This window comes from Stegostoma tigrinum, chromosome 31 (genome assembly GCF_030684315.1).
Source record: "Stegostoma tigrinum isolate sSteTig4 chromosome 31, sSteTig4.hap1, whole genome shotgun sequence".
Taxonomy (NCBI): Eukaryota; Metazoa; Chordata; class Chondrichthyes; order Orectolobiformes; family Stegostomatidae; genus Stegostoma; species Stegostoma tigrinum.
In genome coordinates, this window is record NC_081384.1 from 19,857,444 (window position 1) to 19,879,969 (window position 22,526).

Here is a 22,526-nt window from a genome sequence, read left to right on the forward strand (position 1 = left end):
ACACACACCACCCTTTGTGTGGAAAAAGTAGCCCCTTAGGTCCCTTTCAAATCTTCCCCTCTCACCTTAAACTTACACCCTCTAGTTTTGGACTCCCGTTCCCTGGAAAAAAAGAACTTGGCTATTTATCCTATCCATGCCCCTCATGATTTTAGAAACCCCCTCCTCAAATTATTTTCCTAATGGCATTGTGGGTCAACCTACAGCACACAGACTGTAGCAGTTCAAGAAGGCAGCTCAGCAACACCTTCTCAACAGCAGCTAGGGACAGGTAATAAATGTGGCACAGGCAATAAATGCTGGCCAGCAAACAAAACTCACATCCTATGAGTGAAAAAAAGCAAAAAGGAACATGTTTATAAAGCACCTTCCTAGACCACAAACTATCTCAACTGTAACAAATCCAACAAATTGATCATGTTTATGGTGGAAATGTCATTTGAAAAATATACTGATAAATGACACTTATCTAAATGGGTGCTAGTGTGAATAATGACTACTCGATTGGTCTCATTCCACCAATGCAAGTGTACCCTTTGTGAAAGTTTGTTTTTGCCATGACTCCCACAGTTTCCAAAAGTATAATTGTAACTATAGTTCAAAACAACATTATTTACCGTAAATCCCTTTGAGCATTCTGATGCCAAAGTTGCTATATAAATGCAAGTATTTCATTTCGATCTCACCTATCATTCACTTACAAAATCATGACTGGAGCAGCATGTGATTCATTTTCATTTATTCTAAAAACACAGAGATTACTACAGCTGCACCTTAACATTTTGCACAATGGACATGTACATGTAATGTTTGGGTTCTGGGGAGTGTTGCTGAACAAAGAGACTTTGGAGTGCAGGTTCATAGTTCCATAAAAGTGGAGTTGCAGGTTGACAGGTTAGTGAAGGTGGTGTTTTGTATGCTTGCCTTTGTTGGTCAGTGCAGTGAGTATAGGAGTTGGGAGGTCATGTTGCAACTGTACAGGACATTGGTTAAGCCACTTTTGGAACACTGCATTCAAAACTACCTGCTACAGGAAAGATGCTGTGAAACTTGAAAGGTTCAGTAAAAGATTTACAAGAATGCTGCCAGGATTGAAGGATTTGAGATACAGGGGGAGGCTGAATAGGCTGGAGCTATTTTCCCTGGAGCATTGGAGCCTGAGAGGGACATGATGCAGCTTTATAAAATCATGATGGACATGGATAGGGTTATTAGCCAAGTTCTTTTTCCCAGGGTAGGGAGTCCAAATTAGGGGAATAGGTTTGAGGTAAGAAGGGCAAGACTTAAAAGGAACCTATGGGGCAATTTTTTCATGCAGAGGGTGGTGTGAGTATGGAATGAGCTGCCAGAGAAAGTGGTGGAGGCTGGTACAATTATAACATTTAAAGGCATCTAGATGGGTATATGAATAGTAAATGTTTAGAGGGATACGGGCCAAATACTGGCAAATGGAACTAGATCAGTTTAGGATATTTAGTCAGCCTGGACAAGTTATCAATGCTGTACAACTCTATGACTCCATAATCTATAGAGTCAGGGCAGAACACAACAGAGCCAATATACAGGTTTGCATGTGAAATGATCTTCCTGAGTGTAACTGCTCTAAATGAAGATGACTCTCATTTTTAAAACCAAAGTTGCTGCATCAAGTACCCACTACTGTTAATCCAAGAATTTCTGTTTCCAGCAATGTCATTTTTGTGAGACATCCATTCTTGCCATAATTATCTGCAACTACACTGTTGTTACACCTGTTCTTAACTTTCCCCATCATGATGATTTCTACCTAGTATGCTGTCAGCAGCAAATATTACTGCCAACATGGAATGCTCCATTTTGATTTTATCTTAAACAGGCTGCTAGACTCCCATCAGTATGGGGTCATAACGTGTGTTAGGTGCTGCTGGTCTGCGGAAAATTCAAATTGTCATCAAGTCACAATCAGAAAAAGGTGGAAAGTAACCTTTTAGCCCTGATTTTGCAGAACCCCTTTGATGCCATTGGGATGTCCTAAAATGTTTCGCAATGAGCTATTTTGGAATTGCACTCAGCACTATAAGTGCAAGTGTGACATTTTGCACACAGACCCTGAAGCAGTAATTGAATGATTACATCAACTGCTCCTAGTGTAAAATGTGAGATCACATTGATTCTCTATTCTTTGAAAAACGCCTGTACTTAATTTAGAAGCTTACCATTAAATGCCAATTTTCTTTCCCATTCTTCATTCCAAAATGTGTGAACTCAGTTTTCTAACTAGTTGCCACTTATCTGTCCATCCCAATTCACAATTTCCTGTAGTCTGCCAGACTCTATCCAGGTTTGTCACATCTCTAATTGATGTCATCAGCAATCAACTATCCCTCAAATCTAGATTATTTATATGTTTAGTAATTCGGATTTGCATACAACGGCAAGTCTAAATGTTTAAAAGTTCAAGTCCCTTTGTTTATTCCTCTGGCTTGTTGAATAGCTGGGCAGGAATATGAAATTGTATTGTGCTCACTGTGTAGTCTGGGAAAGTTTAAAAAAATCACTAATAGGAGTGTTCATGCACAGATCTTAGTTGAATATTGGCTGTGCAAACAATTGATTGCTGTTTCAAGGTGTGTTCTAAGAGCATTAGAACCTAATGAAAACCCTTCAAAACCTTTTCTTGCAAATTTCAATATAAACCTAGTGATGAGAAATATTTATTTAAATACAGTTTGAGAGCAAAGTGTGGAGGAACTTTTAAAGAGAGATTGGTAAGTAGGCCAGCTGATGGCTAAACTTACATCTTAAATATCGTTTCCCAAGTGGTTGCTGGATTTAAGGATAGGAGAAAGTTTACAATGTGTACCCTAGCAGCAACAATAAATCACAGAAGAAACATTAATACCTAAATTATTATTAGTTTAATATTTTATTCAAAGACTGCTCCATATATGACATCTCACCTAATACTAATTTATTAATAATAATATAAATTGACCAACTCATTCATGATTTCCAGCCCTTTCTCCTTTCAGTTGTTAAGGGCTTGACTTCTGTGGCATTACATTTTCACTTATCTTACCACTTTGCTATTGATCTGAACTGGTGCATACAGGCTATCACTGGGAAGCTTTCCTATCAACATCTACATTTATTTTTCCATGGGGTCTCTGGGTTCAACTGAAAGTAGGAACCAGAGAAAATTCTTTTCACTGTTTCGTCCAGGAGTGCTGAAGTGAATTAAAGAAGCCTTACTGCTGCCCACTGCAGTCTTGAAATTCAGAGTAGCACCTTCATGTCCATCAGCTGAAGAATTTATCAACATTTTATAGTAGTTTCACAGCATCAAGAATTACAAATGAATAATCAACAGCCACTGTCTTTGTAGTTTAATAGGCAGTTTTTTTTCTGTCTGCCCTTGTGTATGGCTTAAAATGTTAAATGTTGCTGAATATTATATGTTGCAAAAAAAAGTGAGTATATTAGATGATTGGAGAGACAGACACATTTTGCCAGAAACAAATTAATTTATTTACACAAACACAAATGTTATAACATGATACAAAATACTGGACTCCAAACAATACAGAGAGGGAAGATGGAGTGAGAGAGGGAGAAGGAAATCTGAGATTTACATTAGTTTGAATGTGAAAAAAATTATAAACAACTGCTACGACACAATACCGTTAATAAATCACTATACATACACTTAGCACTTCACCTAAATACAGACATTAAACTTATTGACAATTCTATTCGTGACACTTGGGTGGTGTCAATGGATACAAAAACAATAAAAATGTGGCTTAAATGTAAATTTAACAACTGTTGTAGTTATACATTTGAAAATAAATTGAAATAGATTGTTGCCGACACAGCAAGGAAATGGTTATAGACAGACTGTTTCACCACATCGATACATCCATCCTCCAGTAGATTCTAGATAAAGGCTTTTTACCTCATAGGAACAAGTATATATCAAGGCAGAATAAAATAAACAAGAAAAAAAATGTTCCATAGTCAATTATGGTTACCAAGACTGTATTGGTGAAAAGATTACAGCAACACAGTACAATTTAATAACACACGGCATATTTGCACTCTGCTGTCATACAGTGTAACGCAAGCTGTCATTAAAACTTGCTTCTTTATTCCTCCAACAGAGATGTCTATTATAATAGTAAATTTGAACACCAAGCAATGTATACCCCACTGGATAATCTAGCATAAGGAGTTTTGGAGAAGCAATATTTGGGCTTGCAGTGAATCCGAAAAGGAAATAATGACCGTTGATGTCCCTGTTTGAATGCTTAATATGAACAAGGTAGCTCATTAGAATGGCATTTTCAGTTTTCCTTTTTTTATATTTGATTTGAGTTTTCTGTTGAAGATGCCTGATGGAACCAAAAATATTATGAAGCAAGTCCAACTGTCACTAAAATCTACAGGATTGGCCCTGGAAGAAGCATTTTCCAGACATTAGGCACACATCGGAAAAATCAATATTTGTACAGGAAACCCAGTTTCACTGTTTAAAACACATTACTTTCCCCATCTTACAGCTGAAGCAGTCATGCTATATTCATCTTTAAATTGTATTTAAAACAATGTAACAGCACAATTTTTTGTACAAACATTAAGATTTGAACAAATAATTTAAAACAAACTCCCATCTTCACCCCAATTGTGTACATTTATAAGGTCACCATGAAAGCCACATTTCATTTCAAATCACACTAACTTTAGTTATCGAAATCGTTCCTTTCATCTTGAAAGCTAATACGTTAATGCTGCAGCATTCTCATGGTCAGAAAAGCCCATCCAGTGGACCCAAAAATCAAAGCAACTTCTTGTTAAAACTTTCCATCACTTCATAAATAAAGGAATGAAAACAGGATTCAACTAAAACTAAGAGGAATGTATGCACAACTGTTAAAACTGGAATCTTCACCTGCATTCCAGCTCAGACTTTAACATTACTATGTCCACCCAAAGTCATTATTGAAAAAGTTATAGTATTTATCCACCCAAACAGCAGCAAATCTATGAATTTAAACAATATATTCTATATATACAATATTTATATTGTATGTCTTTAAGCCAGAAATGTAAAATATATTTTGTTTACTAAAATACATCAATACCAAGCTGCTTGCGTGAAAAAAAACACCATTTTACAAAATTCACGCCAATGTTGCAGATGGCAAGTAAAGCTTCACTTACTGTTGTGAAATGCATGGACTGCACTTGTATTACCTTCTATGGCCAACCCAGGTACGGCAGCAAATCTTTAGTGAACCTGTATTGAGAGGCCCAGCCCTTCACTTCAAACATTTACAGATTCACTGAATCAATCTTATTGTGTCTGTCTACTGTTTACAACCCCTACCATGTACAACACAGGTCCAGTCTGTCATTCAAGGTCTCTTTGATGTTATTTTCTATTTACGTGAATATTGGTTTAACAGCAGGACAAAATCCACAAACATTCATTCAGTCATGGTGTCTCTCATCTATTTCTTATTTAATACACAACTTTTTTTTCTACTAGTGAACCTATAAAACTTACTTCTCTATAACCTTTACGTTATTAAATATGTACGTTTTTGCACAAACTCATTTGTGAAACTTCATTCTTTCACTAGGGCCCGCAACTTGGTTTCTTAGTCAACTATTTAACCAGCTCTTGGATTATCTGCCAAGATAATAAAAAGTTTTGACCCTTAAAACACTAAATAAACATTCTTTAAAATTTACTGTGTAATGAAATGGTGAAATCCCGCACCTCCATACTCCCCCCACCCCCAAACCCCATCTGCAGTCCAACAACTTCCATCATTGGCTTACTGAGCAATCCTCTGCACCCTTCAAGAAAAATACGAATCTGTGCAACTCATATTGCATAGCATATCTGTTCAGTCAAACAAAGATTATCAGGGTTATCATTTTGCTTCCATCTGGGCGTTACATTTAATGCCACAATTTAACAACCATTGTACCTGCATTGTTAAAGGCCTATTAACTTAATTAGTTTGCTTTCTTGTTTTGGAAAGGCATTAAGATAAAATATACATTATTAATGGCCTTCTTGATTGAAATACATGAATTGAATTCTACCAATTATTACTTAGATGCTCAAATTAAACACTACTATTCATGAAGGAAAATAGTTAAAAGAACATCTTAGAAATTCAGCTGAAAATATTCCAAAGTTAGACCTGCAGTCCAAAAATCTCTGGTTCTCCTTTTCAGTTGAACCACAATACAAAAACAAACAGCAGACCACCTTCCCCAGCAGAAACTGCATTCTCCTTAAGTTTAATACTTAAACAAGTATTAAGGAGGTACTTTTAAAAAAAACAAAGTAACAATTTTCAGAATACATAAACAATAAAATTGTATGAAAATTATATCGAGTTAACTGCTCTTTTTAAATTTAAAGCTTTCAAGGTAACAAAGGACAAGGGAACCAAATTAGGCTACTTCAAATAGCAATCAGAGAACCTCAAAAGATATACATAACAATATTACAAGACTATTTACACAACTAAACAAAAACAAAAATCATTAAGATAACAATTGGTCATCAGCAAATTCACAAATAAAGTTTAAGAAATATTACAAAAAAAGAAATAAATAAATCAAACCTAAAGTTTATACAGAGAGGGGTATTGTTCATCAATGTGATTAAAAATAGCTGAAGATTTTTTAATTGGGTGATCATGTCATCTTTGACTATGCTCCAAAAACCAACAGCAGTATTTCACTGATGTAAATTAAGGCATTTAAAATGAAGTTGTGAGTTTCAACCACTTTTTGTTTTAAAAAAGGCACAATTTCCTTTCAATTCTCCTGACAAAATTATTATGCTGCTTCCTCTCCATCACATTTTCTTTCCTGCTTTTCAACATCCTCTAGGAAGCAGACTTATCAACTCTTATAAACATTTCAAATGTTAACATCTTACCACTGCACTTAGGCTAGGGATCTGAAATCAAAGCCTCAAGTGTTTTGTAACCTTTAAAACATTATTCTCCTTTAAGAGAGAACAGATGAACTTTGAAGAAATACAAAGCTGCGGTGTCCCTTTAAACTCGCCCAATTTCAGGTCTTCAAATACAGACAGATTGGCTCGTGAATCTAGCTTGAAGACTAGATGTTTTTCACAACAGTTCAAGTTCAATACAAGAACACTGTCAGAGGCAGACAATGGACACTGTATGTCTGATAGACTTTAAAGGAGGTTACAAGAAAGATTCACACAGGTGACAGTAATATGACCATTGGCACTTTACATTGCTGGCTCTTCTTCCATTGGTTCATCCCCCTGCCTATAAAAAAACACAGAAAAATAAAAATTTCTTTCTAAATCTTACTATAAAGGTGATCAGAAACAGAGATCCATAATGTTTCCAACTTATTAAAATACTAAGTTTTCTTCCAATTTTTAGGGTACTTTAATTTCAGTTTGCTTTTCAAAGTATCTTTGGAAATATATCGTATTTAGTTAACAATCCAGTTGACTGGTGAGGAAGATCAATATTTTATGGCTGTCTATCAGGGAAAATTCCAAGAAATAAACTTAACACACTTGTATTAAATTATGCTTTTCTGACAGTAAAAACACAGCGGTTAAAACTTATCTAGACTGCTTGTATAAATATTGTTAGACAACAAACAAAGGTCATACACACAGCCTCTATGGGCAATTAAAATTTTATGACAGCTATGAATGTAAATTTCAGGTTTAATCAGAAAGTTTGTTTAATTCTGGTAGTAAAGTTAAAATTAGGAGACAAAAACCTATTCTATGTGATTCTTTTTGCACTAAAATCAGTTATACAGTAACTTGAATTAATCATGAAACAAAGTGAGAACATAAAACTGAAAAAAGGATCAGATTACATTTAATACATTTTGAATTATGAGTTTGAGTCTAATCCCCAAAATAAAATTAAACCTGAAAATGAAGTTTATACCATACATTATGGTCAAGATCTGAATAAATTCAAATGAGCTCTGAGAAAGGCTAGTGCAGGGCTGCCAAACAAAACAGACCAATGGCCACATCTACACTTGACAAAGACACAGCTTTGCAGCCTAAATGCTTAGAGGTCAGGACCACTAGTTATTTGAACATGGTATCATATCTGGAACTATCAAGTATTTTATTTATGTAATAAAATCAGTGCTGAGAAATGCCAGCAAATATTAAACTTTAAGGTTTCAAAGTTAATTGTACATCAACCAATCCAATCTTTAGTTTCCACAAGTACTGAAGCTGAACTGTAGAGTTGCCCCCCCACCACGAAGCCTTAATTGTTCAAAAATGGCTCTTGTGATAGATCAGAAAAGTATTTCAGTCAGCAGCTATGTTTAGCACAGACTACTAAGGTACTATAAGGTCCTAGGCCTGACCCCTGTTTGTTATCTGATCTCTGCAGGAGGGGTTACAACAAATCAGCTGCTCTGTTTTTAGACCAAGGAATGGAAAAATAAGGTGCAATTTCTGCCTTTGACTGATGGTCTGTGACTAGTTTTATAAAGAGCAAGTGCACATACTTTGAATGAAGCTAGATCAATGAGGTCAAAGAATGACAAAGTGATTATTGATTTTTCCAAAAATTACACCATTGTTGGGAGCAGTTAATACTGGGGTTGATGGATGAAAACTTGAATGTAAAATTTACCAATTAAGAGTTGGTGCAACTTCAATAAGTCAACCTCTAGACACAACTCAATTCTAAATAACAACTTGATCACAAATCCAAAGCAGTATCCAAACCCATAAGGGCTTGTGAGCAAGCTGCATAAAAAGTGCTTCTCAAAATCCTTTTCCCAACTGTTGAAATGGTACTGAAAGAGGTCACCAAAGCAAGCACACACTATTTGAAGAGAATGCAGACATGCTGTTTATGAAGCAAATGAACCATGAATATGGTTTGTCACAGATTTATCACCACATTTGCTGCTGGCTCTGCCACTTGGCAATGGTTTTTGACTTAAGAATATTCCATGTTTACAAAACATATTCCTCCCAGGACACAGCAATTTACTTCAGGTGCTGCCAGTTATCAGAAAGCAGTAATATTGCCAGTGGGAAGACAGATTTATACATTTATGCCCTGCTGGGAGGAGCTCTGTCATAGTAATGACTCAGGGCTACAGGCCATAAGCATGGCTATAATGATCTCAAGGGAAATAATGAAAACGCTTGTTAAACAAAAGGTACATCCTCATACCTGATTTTGTCAAAATTAGTATGTTTTTGAAGAGTTAAAATCTGGTGTTGGATTGACAGTCTAATTTGCTGAGTCCTACCAATTGATTAATCTCAGCAACTAGTGGTAAACACAAATAAACCTCAGATAAAGTCAATTTAGGAGCAACTCCTCGATCCATGACAGAAATAACCAAGTGTACTTTTCTTTTGAAATGGAGCTGTGCTAATTACTTAATGCTACTCATAAACCCCCAGAATTTCATGATGTTACCTGGTCTCTGATTCAGAATTGCTTTGCGCAGTATCTACTGACAGAGAGGCTAGTGCTGTAACAGTTTCTGCTTCTTCTTTTTCATGCTTTTGGGCTTCTAGTAGCGAGTAGCCTACAGTAGAAGCATAGCGTTTCACCAAACTCCAGTGTTTACCTAGAAGTCAAATCACAATGATTTGGAATATTTGTTAAATTCTTAACATTAATTGGACATAAACAACTATCATGAATGTACAGTGTTAATGTACAGTGCTGTAAACAGATATAAAATATGACAAGGATATACCACGCAACCATTACACAACAACCATTCTTGCTCTGTAAATGTAGAAAAGGCACTTAAGAGAAATTCTACAATAATTTCAGATCACAATAGAGTCTGATCTTATTGTCAACCATTCTCTGTGCACGCGCACTGTATCCTTTGTGATTTTCCTCTTTAACCCTATTCTGGGGTGCAGAGATGGGAGGGCAGCTAACCAATCATACGACATTCACCTGCTTGCTAATTTACCAGTTGATCCACTGGGAAGGCATATGTCACAGAAATACAGAAGGATGACTGGGCAGAATGAGGCCACTTGACTCATTGTGTCTGCATCCACTCTCCAAGAAAGCATCAAAACATTCTCCCACCCGCTTCCCCACACCCTTGTACGTACGAAAAAGCTTAAATAGCCAAAGTCCTCCTAAATACAACAATTGAATTTGCTTCCACCACATTGCCAGGCAGTGCATTCCCATTAATTGAGGGCAGTCTCATTAATCCTAAAACACTTCTTTACAAATTTCAAAAACAATAACATCCCTCAAAGATTCCAGATGCAACACCTGTACAATACGAGCACACCGCAGGAAAAAAACCTCATCCTGACTCCTTGATAGGCTTAAGTTAACCATGACTTCAACAAATCAACTGGTAATGCTGATAGACTCTTTATGGAACTTTCATACACCTGATTTTAAACACATTTTGTTTCAAGTAACCTCTTGAGGGTTTTATCCCAACACTTCTGGTTTTGGACTATGACTAACTCCTTATTTTAAAGTAATCTAGTTTTCCATATCTCCCTTTCTCAGGAGCTCTCTACAACCAGCTCCATTCAAAAACTTTACAGAACAGCTCAAAAACAAGTAATTTAACTAAATAAAGTCTTTCCTTTTAAACTATAAGTGCTCCCCAGAGATTAAAAAAAAATCCAAGTCTAGACATTTGTAACAGACCTGAAAGTATGTGGTTGCCTTGCTAAATTGGAAAACATTCCAAGGTAAACAAAATCCCATTGATGCTGCCAAAGTAGCTATCACAAACTGTTCGAAAGAAATCATCATGGCTACAGAAACACTCATAAATTAATTAACAACTTCGGATGCATAGAAATCCAAATGTCCTAACCCAAATTTAACACAAATGGCATTTTAAAAAAAAACTTAACAAAAGAGCACTGCTTGCAATTCTCAGTGTTCTGCTACTTCCCGAGTTTAGGGAACACTGGAGAATTGCAAACTGAAATCCTACAATACCCTTGCAATTACTATTCTCACTTCCTACAATATCCTTTAGATCCTGGGACCTCCAGTTGTAGTGCCTTGTCAACTTTACTTACCAACAATCTATCTTGCAGTCCTTGCTTATCCATTTGTAACCCTAATAGTGACAGTTTCCTTCTTCTCTGTGATCATGACCTCTTGGTAAAACCAGATGCAAAGTTATAATTTAATTCCTCAGCCACATCTCTTGCCTCCATGCCTAAGTTCCCTTTTTGTTCCTTAATCCGCCCTATTCCTTCTACTGCTCTTTTTCTATTTATGTGCCTATAGAAGGCGTTGACATTCTCCTTTCTGATGGCTGCAGCATTTTCCCATAACTCCTCTTTGCTTCTCTGATGATTTTTCACCTTCTCTCAACCTTATGTATTTTATAGACAATAGGTGCTGGAGTAGGCCATTCGGCCCTTCAAGCCAGCACCACCATTCATTATGATCATGGCTGATCATCCACAATCAGTATCCTGTTCCTGCCTTATCCCCATAACCCTTGATTCCACTATCTTTAAGAGCTCTGTCTATCTCTTTCTTGAAAGCATCCAGAGAGTTGGCCTCCACTGCCTTCTGGGGCAGAGCATTCCATATATCCACCACTCTCTGGGTGAAGAAGTTTTTCCTCAACTCTGTTCTAAATGGCCTACCCCTTATTTTTAAACTGTGTCCTCTGGACCTGGACTCACCCATCAGCGGAAACATGCTTCCTGCCTCCACAGTGTCCAATCCCTTAATAATCTTATACGTCTCAATCAGATCCCCTCTCATCCTTCTAAACTCAAGCGTATACAAGCCCAGTCGCTCCAATCTTTCAACGGATGATAGTCCCGCCATTCCAGGAATTGACCTTGTGAACCTACGCTGCACTCCCTCAATAGCAAGCATGTCCTTCCTCAAATTGGGAGACCAAAACTGTACACAATACTCCAGGTGCGGTCTCACCAGGGCCCTGTACAGCTGCAGAAGGACTTCTTTGATCCTATACTCAATTCCTCTTGTGATGAAGGCCAGCATGCTATTAGCTTTCTTAATTTTCACAGTTCTCGTGTATTTTCTGGTGTTGCTTGTCATAAGCACATTATTCTTATGTTATATTTTATCTCCTTGTTATCCATGGAGCTCCAGATTTGTTTGTCATTCCTTTCCCTTTTGAAAGAATACATGAATCATTTCTTTTATATGGCCCATTGTCACAGTTTCTCCTGCCCACCTTTGTTCTGGCCTTACTTTTAGTAATAATTCACAAATTCAGCTTGACCTCCACAGGCACTATAATTGTTAGCTTGGATTAACCAGAACTGTTTACTAGTTGGTTGAATACATTCACTGAGTGTCATAATAAAATTAGGTCTACTGATTCAGCTGTGTAAGTAAATCACAGATTTTACTGTGGAGAAATACTTAAAATGGAAGCAGTTTTGAAGCAATGAATCAAGATTTTCTGATATAAGGATAATTGTTTTAGCAGATTAGAGGGTAATACACATTGGGTCCATGCGACAGTCATGAAACAGCTGACTCCCCAAGAAGTTGAAACTTTTGATGGGCAATTACCTGATCTCAGGAACCCTCTGAGAAAGTGCTCAACTCTGAGTTAGAGTTGAAGGGTTCTGATCCACTTAACTTAGCAGCTACTAAGAGAAAATACAGGAGGGAAAACTAACCAACTCCTTCGAAACTAGTTAAATTGACCCCCCCGACTCATTATTAACTCACCCCTTTGACCATTAGAGCAGCATCTAACAGATCTGACCCCAGCTTCTGGCTCTCCCTGTTGCAATCTCTCCCCCCACAATGTATATCTTCCCTTTAAGCAGCAGCATTTTCATGCAGAGGGTGGTGCATGTATGGAATGAGCTGCCAGAGGAAAATAGTGCAGGCTGGTACAATCACAACATTCAAAAGGCAGCTGGGTAGGTATATGAACAGTAAGAGTTTAGACTGATATGGGCCTAATGCTGGCAAATGGGACTAGATTAATTTAGGATATCTGGTCAGCATGGACCAGTTGGACTGAAGGGTCTGTTTCCATGCTGTACATCTCTTGCCTCTATGTCCCATCACCTGTGAACAAGGAACAATAGCCTGCTCTGCCATTCAATAAGATCATGGCTGATCTGGTTTACCTGATTTGGTGACTTGCAACATTCGCTGAAGTTGGTCTGTAGAGGTCAGGAAGGCAAAAACTCATACAAACATGCTGAGCTTTCAGAATAAATACCAATGACCTACCAGGTTGTTTATTTCCACTTCTAAGTGGCTTAAGTATGGGGAGAACACAGCTCCTGAAGGTATACTGTGCACCATCTTTGGTTAAGTTTTATTACAATATGACTGCCCAAGTCAGGGCTGCGATTGCTGGCAGCATTGTAATGTAAAGGTAGCATTAAGGAACTGCCATTTTAGAAGTGGCTCAAAACCTTATTTTTTTTAAAATTAGCATTATTGTCAAAGAGTCTTATGACAGATATTTATTACATCCATATGTTAATAAGCAGTTAGATTATGTACAGTGAGACAACTTACTTTGAATTTCTATAACTTTTTCTAGTGATGCAACAGCATTTGCATTAGGTTTTTGTTGAAGTATTTCTTGTGGAAGAGGATCAAGCTAGCAAATAAATTAAATAATACATTATTACAAACAAACATTAATTATTCCACCATTGCCTGGAAATAAATAACCTTGTGATTTTTTTATCTTCCACTTTCAGAAAGTGAGATTTTAAGTTATACGGGTAACTGCTTTCACTGACTGAATTTGTAATGCACTCTTGACCACCAAAATTCTAGGTTTGTACTTTAATAAAATAAACAGATTGAAAAAGTTCAAACGTCTAAAAGACACTGAGATTTTAGCTGAATCACTGAAATGTTAATTATATTATTTCCCTTAAACTACATTCTACACTCCAATATATCAAGCAGGATTGTCAGTTTAGCACCTATGCTTGTTAAGTTAATGTAGAATGTTTACAACATGATCTGGTTTTGATTTTGACTGTGCATACCTCATTACCCAGCAGGGCTGAAACACAGGACTCAGATGCATCACAGATGGCAGTGAGATCATGTCCTCCTTCCAAAGCAAGAACCACACGTCCTGCAGCTAGCTTCATCAGCTGTTTGGTCAGGTAGCCAAAACCTGAAAAATAATATATATTAAGCACATAAACTAACATTGAAGAAGCAAATTTCTTCTCCCTATTTTTCGCACAGTATTTTGACAATGGTAAATTTGGAAACACATTCCATCATTAAATGAAATCATACCTTGAACGTAATTCAGGATAATTAAAAACACACAGCAATGTAAATTCATTCTATTTGCCTAATTTTTTGCAAGTGCATGTATTACACAAATTATGGTGATTTTGTTCATGTTTCAAACTTATAGCCTTTATTTTTATTTGATATGATCAATGATACAATATGGAAATCCTTTAAATATTTTTAGGCTTATGCTGTGAAATATTAGCTATCATCTTTGGTCTCCTTCCATCTACAAATGCTGCACACATACTTCCAAGAATTATTATAGGTTGCTGTTTTGATACTGATGCCTCTTCCAAGTCACTGTAGCCACTGGCAATGGTGAAAAGCTTTTTCACACACAGTTAGCTTATTGCTTATTAGCAGTTTAACATTTACATTAATGATTGCAAATCTGAAACTAAATATTTATAAAAATAATTTCAATTGCATTGAGTTATTCTCTTAATTTTTTGAATAGTCTCTTTGTTGAAATTAAATTTTTGAAACTAAGAGAAAGTGAAGTCAACATTGATTTTTGTTACATACTATTGCTTGAATTGTGATTTAATTTTGTACTTGTCACAACTTCAATAGCCTTCCATATACAGCCCATAAATCTGGGTGCTGAAAGAAAGTGAGATCAGTTGTTTCCCAACAGCATGTGCAATACAAACACGTTGAAGAATCTGGATGTCATTTAATTGTACATTTATGTATGTTGTAATGGGAAAGATCAGTGGATGAAAGCTAATTGATATTGATAAAGCTATTCATTTTTCTACCATATAAATAAAACTTGATTTATGATAAGACTTTTAAAAACAATGAAAAGTGTAAATAAAAAATAAGGTTTCAATTCCCTCGTATAAGACAAAGTAAAAGAAAAAAATTCTGCAATATTACACTTTCCAGCCTGATTCAAATGAGATCTGCAATGGTCTGTCTATTTTTGAAACGACTTAATGGCTATTTTGTTGTTATATCACTACAGTTCCTTCAAATCTTTTCTCTTTCAGAATTAGATCAAAGTACTTAAAATTCAATTATACTTGTAAAACTAAAGCAGTAGTGCAATAAAAAATGCATTTAATTAGACTTAGTTTTTTGTGTACTCAGTCAAAAGTGATCAATGTAATAATTTATTTAAATGAACTGAATTTGTGGCCTATTTCATTTTAGTGCTAAACAGTTCTAAACTAGGTGTGCAGGTTTAATTTCAGATTTTCCAAGTTGTAAATTACATTTAAAAATAAATTGAGAGAATTTTAAATAATTGAGTGCAAAATAATTTCTGAAGTATGTGTACAGTAACTTTATTTAGATTTTTAAAGCTGAAAACAGAATTAGTGCTTCAAGTACTCAACGGCCTGAGATGGTAGCAAGAATGCCTAAGTCTGCATACTAGATAATGCCTACAGGCTGGAACCCAGGAGTGATAAGATTCTCATCACCTCCACAAACATGATGACGATGATTTAAAGCAGATTTTTTTCACATGTTGGAGGAACCACTGTAAACATGGACAGTCCACTTTAACTTTTAAAAAATGCTTTCAGCTACCCAAAGAAAGAAATGTGCCATGTTGCACAAAAAATATTTATTTATTTACATATCCATTCATCCACTGTATCAGCCTGAAGGGAAGATGCTAACATCTCAAGTCTCAGTTGAGACACTTAAAATTTTCATCTTCAGACCACCTTCTACGAAATAAGTTACAAACAAATCTAATGAGCCCAAGCTTTTTTTTAAGGCTTTGGGAGTGGTCAATTTGCATTAAAAGGGTGCATGCTTTTCAAACGAGCCTTTAGAACTACTGTTCTAGTTTCCCCTCATTGGGTTTGGTGGAGTAGATTCCACACCCCTTCTTTGTGAATCAGTCAACAGCATTATCAATGAGCCAGTGGTCACTTGATCTGAACATGAAGGCCTAGCAAAGTAGCTTTCAAGATTCAAATTTTGGTTTGAAAACTTACACTTAGCTGTTGCACAGTATCCACCAAGCGGTGAGGGATGGCCTTCCACAGCATCAAAGCCAGCAGATACCAGCACAACGTCAGGTGAAAATTCATTGGCAATGGGCATCACAACAGTCCTAAAAAAAAAACCAAGTTGCATATTTCTGGACTGCAGATAAACTTAAATGCTTTATATTCAAAGGTTACATACAGTTTATAATTGCAGCACTACCTTGTCTCTGGAGATTTTACTATTAACCATGAAAAGAAAATTCTGCCAGCCTTGCGAATTTTGTTTTATTCATTCTTGGAATGAGGACATCACTGGCTGTGCCAGCATTTATTGTCCACGGCTTTCCAATTCATCTCATTGGAACAGAGTTTATTGCTGTTCATTAAGTACTAACAGATTATGCCGCATATGCCTAATTTTTGAAAGTTTTCAAGTCTAGTCCATTCAGATTTATAAAAGGGACACTGTCTCTTTAATACCACTCAGGAAGCGGTTTCCTTAAACTCAAGAATGAGTTCATGCCCATGAAATGGCTGAACAGTAGGTGGCCGCTATTCACATTTAAGTGACTCTGGACTAACAAATAACAGATGCCCATGTGGTGTAAACTTTAGTCCAACAACATTTATCATCAATTGTATTGGCACCATGGCCATATAGAAAGCACATGCAAATCTGGCAATTATGTGCCAAATATAGGTTTGTTTTCAATATATCAAGCAATCAGTTTTAAAGCAGATTCGTTTATTCAGGTAGTGTTCAATGCAAGAGTTAATTCAACATGTGTAGCCTAAAGAACAAAATAACACTCTAAGTGCATTATGTAGCATATCATGGTGCCATATTGTCCAGGAAAATCCCATGTTCAAATCTTGTTCTCTACCAAGTTAGTTGATCTAAATTATGGCAAGCAGGAAGGAACTAGAATTTGCCTCAATGTCTTTAAGTTTGGATGGGAGCCAGGAATGCAAAGGGATTCTGCTGGGCTTTCAGTTCCCAGGTCCAGCGACCTGTTTTAAATTGTACACATGTAGCAGTGAAATAAGAACAGGATTAATCTTCGTTGTAATACCCTCCATGGTCATATAGGACTATACAAAAAGAATTCTCACTGAAAAGACACTAGTGAGCTGTGAGAGCACATGGAACTAAGTAATAATGAGCTACCACTTTCCAGGACAGAATAAATCAAACCTAATTACTCTACTGTTGATTTTCGTACCATAGGATTGCACTATATATTAATAGATTTCTAACAGAGCTGTTTTATCATGAAGGTATTTGATTGGAGGAACGAGTGCCTATGCAGTTACATACATTCTTTCCCTATAGGCAGCACTAATACATGATGCCGAACACAGTGGAAACAAGTCCTGCTCTGCTGTCCCACAGGGTCCTGACATCAAAAGATAACAAAATCTTGGTCAATAAAACTAAAGCACTGATGGCAAGAACAAGGTCCTTATAACAACAGGATTTTTAGAAACAGTTAGTATCAGCACTTGCATTAACCTTAATGAGGATTTACAACAACATTGTAGAGACAATAAATGCAGGTTTTTAAAACCAAACAATTTGGATAAAGGCTTTCTTGTAACATTCAAAATTATGCTGTAAAACTGTAATCAACTCAATCTGTCTGCCATCATCCTCGTTATTATTCAAGATCTTATTATAAGTGTAGCAACATTTGCACCTTTTTTGTTTGCAAACAAGAAAACAGCAGACATATGGCCTTTAAAGTCAGTAAAAGTCAGCTGAACTTCAATGATTGAAAACAGCACCGGGATAATTTTTTAACATCAAACAATGATGGCCTCAAAGACAGCAGCTGGAACTATACAAGTGTAAGGACAAACCTAAGTCTACAAAATTTGTGATATGCTGGGTATGCAAAAAGGAAAAAGGGCAGCCTTCTGGATTTCATTAAATTCAATTATCTGATCCAACTCCAGCCTGACCCTGTAGCATGCAAGCAACAAAATTTGGCTTCTAGTCTGTTTAGTGTTATCCTGCCTGAGGGTCTTGACCATTTCCTGGAAGCTCCCTTTCCCAAATGTTAGTTCCTTTGAATAAAACGTTTTGCTATGGTTTTTTTTGGCCTGCACTTTATTAGATTTCTCTCCCCCTCCAACACCTCCCCTCCCCTCCCCTCCGAATCAACTGATTTAGGAAGTATTTATAGATAGTTCTTGAGAGAGTAAACTACAAGATGAGTTCAGGTCTAAATACAGAATCTGTACAACTAGCAGTCCCAGCTCAGCTGCTCCAGTTCGAATTGCTGCAGTGTTAATTACATGCAGGTGAACACCTGAAGCAATATTCTTAGCTTGATTTCACTGAAAGTAAAATAATTATGAGTTTCAGAAAAATAACTTAATTGCTGCAATCAATCAATATTTAATCCTCAGACTTTTAAATTAAAGCTTTTTTGTGATGCTAATGAATTTCTGCAGATTTTAATTGTGTTATTTATTTTACTGGAAGACTGCTACATCCAGAGTGCTATGGATAAATAAAAGATGACATGTCGGTGATGCAGGGATACGTAGCCACAGACAGAATTGCTGCAATGTCAGGCGAACCTTATAATTCAAGAAGAGCATTTTCTAAGTTTGTTACTGTTGAAAAGGTTTTTGCACAAAAGCTTCATGCAAATAGAAATTCACCTGAAAGCTGTCAAGTACTCCACATCTCCATTAGAGGGATCCACACCACCTGTCCAAGCAATATTGACATTGAATCCTACTCCAGGTCCTGTTCCAACCTTGAAAAAGTTTATGAGAGAAAATGAAGATGCCTCTAAACAAATTTCAAAAAGGAAATCAGAAGCAACAGATTTTAAATTTTTAAAATATAAACTTTTGCTCACTGACTTTACTTATTTTTACAGATTCAAGATAGATATGGATACCAAGGATATTAAAACATTTCAGCCTTTAGTTCAACTCTAAGTGTTAAAAACCAAAATACAAATTTAATCTATATACAAACTGCTTGTATTTTTCTGGTGAATTTTCTTTTCATTCGTTCATCGGATTTGGCCATCACTGGCAAGGCTAGCATTTATTGTCCAGTTGTACTGCCCTTGAAAAGAATGCCTTTATTAATCCCACTGCATTCCAGTGCAGAATTAAGAAAAATGCTGAATCCATTTTGGTCTGTCAACCTTCCAAGGGGAAATCATAGATCAAAAATATGTTGTCCTGTTTGTACACTGGTTCACAAATACAGTCATGCAATGAAGGTAGTGACAATTAATTTATACTGGCCACCTTGTTCAGGCCATTCCAAAATAACACTCTTTCTTTCAGATCAGGAGTTGAGTAGGTAGTTCATGAAGTATGTGAGGAAGTCAGAGTATCCAATATGGAGAGCTCATGTAAATTAGCTAGAGACATGTCTTTTCTAAGAAATTGTGCACCTCTATTGCTGAAAAGGATCAGATTCTTGTAGGTAGGTAGGTATATGGACAATGGCACATCTTTGTGCTTCACGACATTGTAATCTGCATGAGATTTTGGAGGTCTTTATAGCTGTTTCACTGGATCTGACAAGAAGTTATCTTTCTGACAAATTCCCACTTTGGATTACACTCATTTGTGGCATGCTTGTTAATTCAAGTGGAATGAAATTTGAGAACTCTATTCTATCACTGGCATTAAATTTATGCCACTAAGTTGAAACTCAGTTTGGCTGAAAACTACAATTTAAAATCAGTGGATTAACGTGAACAACAATATCATGAACGTGCCAATTTCAGCATTAGCTCTGACTGAAGTCTCTGTGACAGAAATGGTTCTATTGCATAAATAGGGAAACCCAGTGTGATGATGACACACAGCATTTGCATGATAGGGACATGTACTTTGACTCTGGCATCAGCTTTTCAGATATATGACTGATCTGTAAGGACAAGGGATGCAGAGTTGGCCGCTGCAGCAGTACTGCACAATTACTGCAAAGGTGTTCATACAGCACACCACCTTAAAATTTTATTTATCCACGTAACACTGCAATTTTACAAAACCTCAAGAGTACAGATCCTAAAATATACATCAGCGTATCACTACAGCATTACAATGCTTAAATAATGACTCAAAGTTCTGTAACCATATTAGAACAGGAGACTGAATTTGCTTTAATCTTCATTGCGCACCTGGAACACATTGCTGACATGCATTCCTTCCATACATTGTACAGCTTTTTAAAATTCATTCATGGGATGCAAGTGACGCTGTCCAAGCCTGCATTTATTGCCCATTCCTAACTGCCCTGGAGAATGAGTGATAAGCGTAGGGGCACTAACTAGGGAATTCCACGATTTTGATACAGCAACAGTGAAGAAACAGCGAACTAGTTCTAAGTTGGGATGGTGCGTGGCTTGCAGTGGGGGACCTCGCAGGTGGTATTCTACGTAGCTACTGCCCTGTCTTTCTGAGAAGTAGAGGTCATGGGTTTGAAACATGCTATAGGAGGAGTCTCGGTAAGTAACTGCAGTGCAGCTTCTAGATGGTACACACTTATGGATCTGTGTAGTGATGGTGAAAGGAGTGAACATGGAATGTTCGGGACTCAGATTCACAAGGTCAATTCCCGGAATGGCAGGACTATCATATGTTGAAAGGTTGGAGCGACTGGGCTTGTATACACTTCAGTTTAGGAGGATGAGAGGGGATCTGATTGAGACGTATAAGATTATTAAGGGATTGGACACTGTGGAGGCAGGAAGTATGTTTCCGTTGATGGGGGAGTCCAGAACCAGAGGACACAGTTTAAAAATAAGAGGTAGGCCATTTAGAACAGAGTTGAGGAGAAACTTCTTTACCCAGAGTGGTGGATATATGGAATGCTCTGCCCCAGAAGGCAGTGGAGGCCAACTCTCTGGATGCTTTCAAGAAAGAGATAGACAGAGCTCTTAAAGATGGTGGAATCAAGAGTTATGGGGATAAGGCAGGAACAGGATACTGATTGTGGATGATCAGCCATGATCATAATGAACAGTGGTGCTGGCTCGAAGGGCCGAATGGCCTACTCCAGCACCTATTGTCTATTATCTAATCAAATAGCCCAATTTGTCCTCGAAGGTGCAGAGATGAGTTCTGGAGTTGCAACCATCCAGGCAAGTGGAGTGTGTTCTGTCACAATCCTGACTTATGCCTTGTGGACAGTAGATCGTCAGTGGAGAGTCAGACAGTCTTGTCACAGAATTCCCAGCCTTTGGCCTGCTCTTGTAGTCACATTAATTATTTGGGCGGTTCAGTTCTGTGTGAGGTCGTTGCTAATCCCAGGATGTTGCTAATGGGTAAACCATAATGGAAATGTTGCTGAACATGAAGATATGCTAGCTAGATTCTCTCTTGTTTGAGATCGTTACTTCTGAACACTTTTTTGACATGACTGTTACCTGACAACTAGCAACCCAAGACTGAATGCTATTGGGTCTTGTTGCGTAGGAAGAACATGAGTTGCTTTGGTATCTGAGAGTTTTGAATGAGGTTAAACATTGTGCAATTATCAGCACTTCTGAACTTGCGACATCAGGAAGATCAACGATGATGCAGGTTGGGCCTAGGACACCACCCTGAAAAAATCCTGCAGGAATGGCTTGGCACTGAAGCGTATGATCTCCAAAAATCACAATCAATTTCCTTAGTGCCAGATACAACTCCAACCAATGGAGAAATTTCTACTCGATTCCCCTAGATTTCCAATTTTGCAAGTGGTCCTTGATGCAACACTCAGACAAATGCTGCATGACACCAAGGACAGCACCCCCCATCTCCTTACCGAAAATTTGTAACTTGGGATATAATGTGGTTGTTCGTTTGCTCACCAAGGATGATCTCCTTCGATGTAATGGCACAATTTATGTCTATTGACGTACCATTAGCCAGAGAGACACTAGCCACACTACTAGAAGGACCAGGTGCATCGCCCCTGAACACTAGCAACAACATCGGCAAGGACAGCTTACTAAAACTACGAGATTTATGCATCACAATGCACTCCACGTTCAACGACCAAATGTATAAACAGATCAATGGCATACTGATGAGATTACCCATTTCAGAAACAGTGATGCAGAGACAGGAACACAGCTTTTCCTACTATCCAACCAAAACTATGGATAAGATATGTTGATGACAAATTCGTAATAATCAAATGCACAAAAGTAGAAGAAACCCACCAACTTGTTAATAGCATCTTTGCAAACACAAAATTCAGTAGAGAGCAGGAAAACAACAAATGGCTCCGATTCTTAGGCATAATAATAGAAACTAACCA

General features: G+C 37.1%; 1 protein-coding gene across 16 annotated transcripts in view; it reads right to left on the bottom strand.

Moving 5' to 3' along the window:
* Positions 1–3,483: 3,483 nt before the first annotated feature.
* The window catches only part of hdac5 (histone deacetylase 5), a 316,103-nt gene continuing 297,060 nt past the window's right edge, over positions 3,484–22,526 (bottom strand). For all 16 annotated transcript variants that reach the window (XM_059638855.1, XM_059638854.1, XM_059638860.1 and 13 more), the window contains 6 exons: positions 18,908–19,005; positions 16,244–16,362; positions 14,024–14,157; positions 13,539–13,623; positions 9,471–9,624; positions 3,484–7,307 (listed from right to left, as the gene is read on the bottom strand). In XM_059638855.1, coding sequence (XP_059494838.1) covers positions 7,268–7,307; positions 9,471–9,624; positions 13,539–13,623; positions 14,024–14,157; positions 16,244–16,362; positions 18,908–19,005 — 630 coding nt within the window. In that variant the 3' untranslated portion in view covers positions 3,484–7,267. The remainder of the gene's footprint in view (positions 7,308–9,470; positions 9,625–13,538; positions 13,624–14,023; positions 14,158–16,243; positions 16,363–18,907; positions 19,006–22,526) is intronic.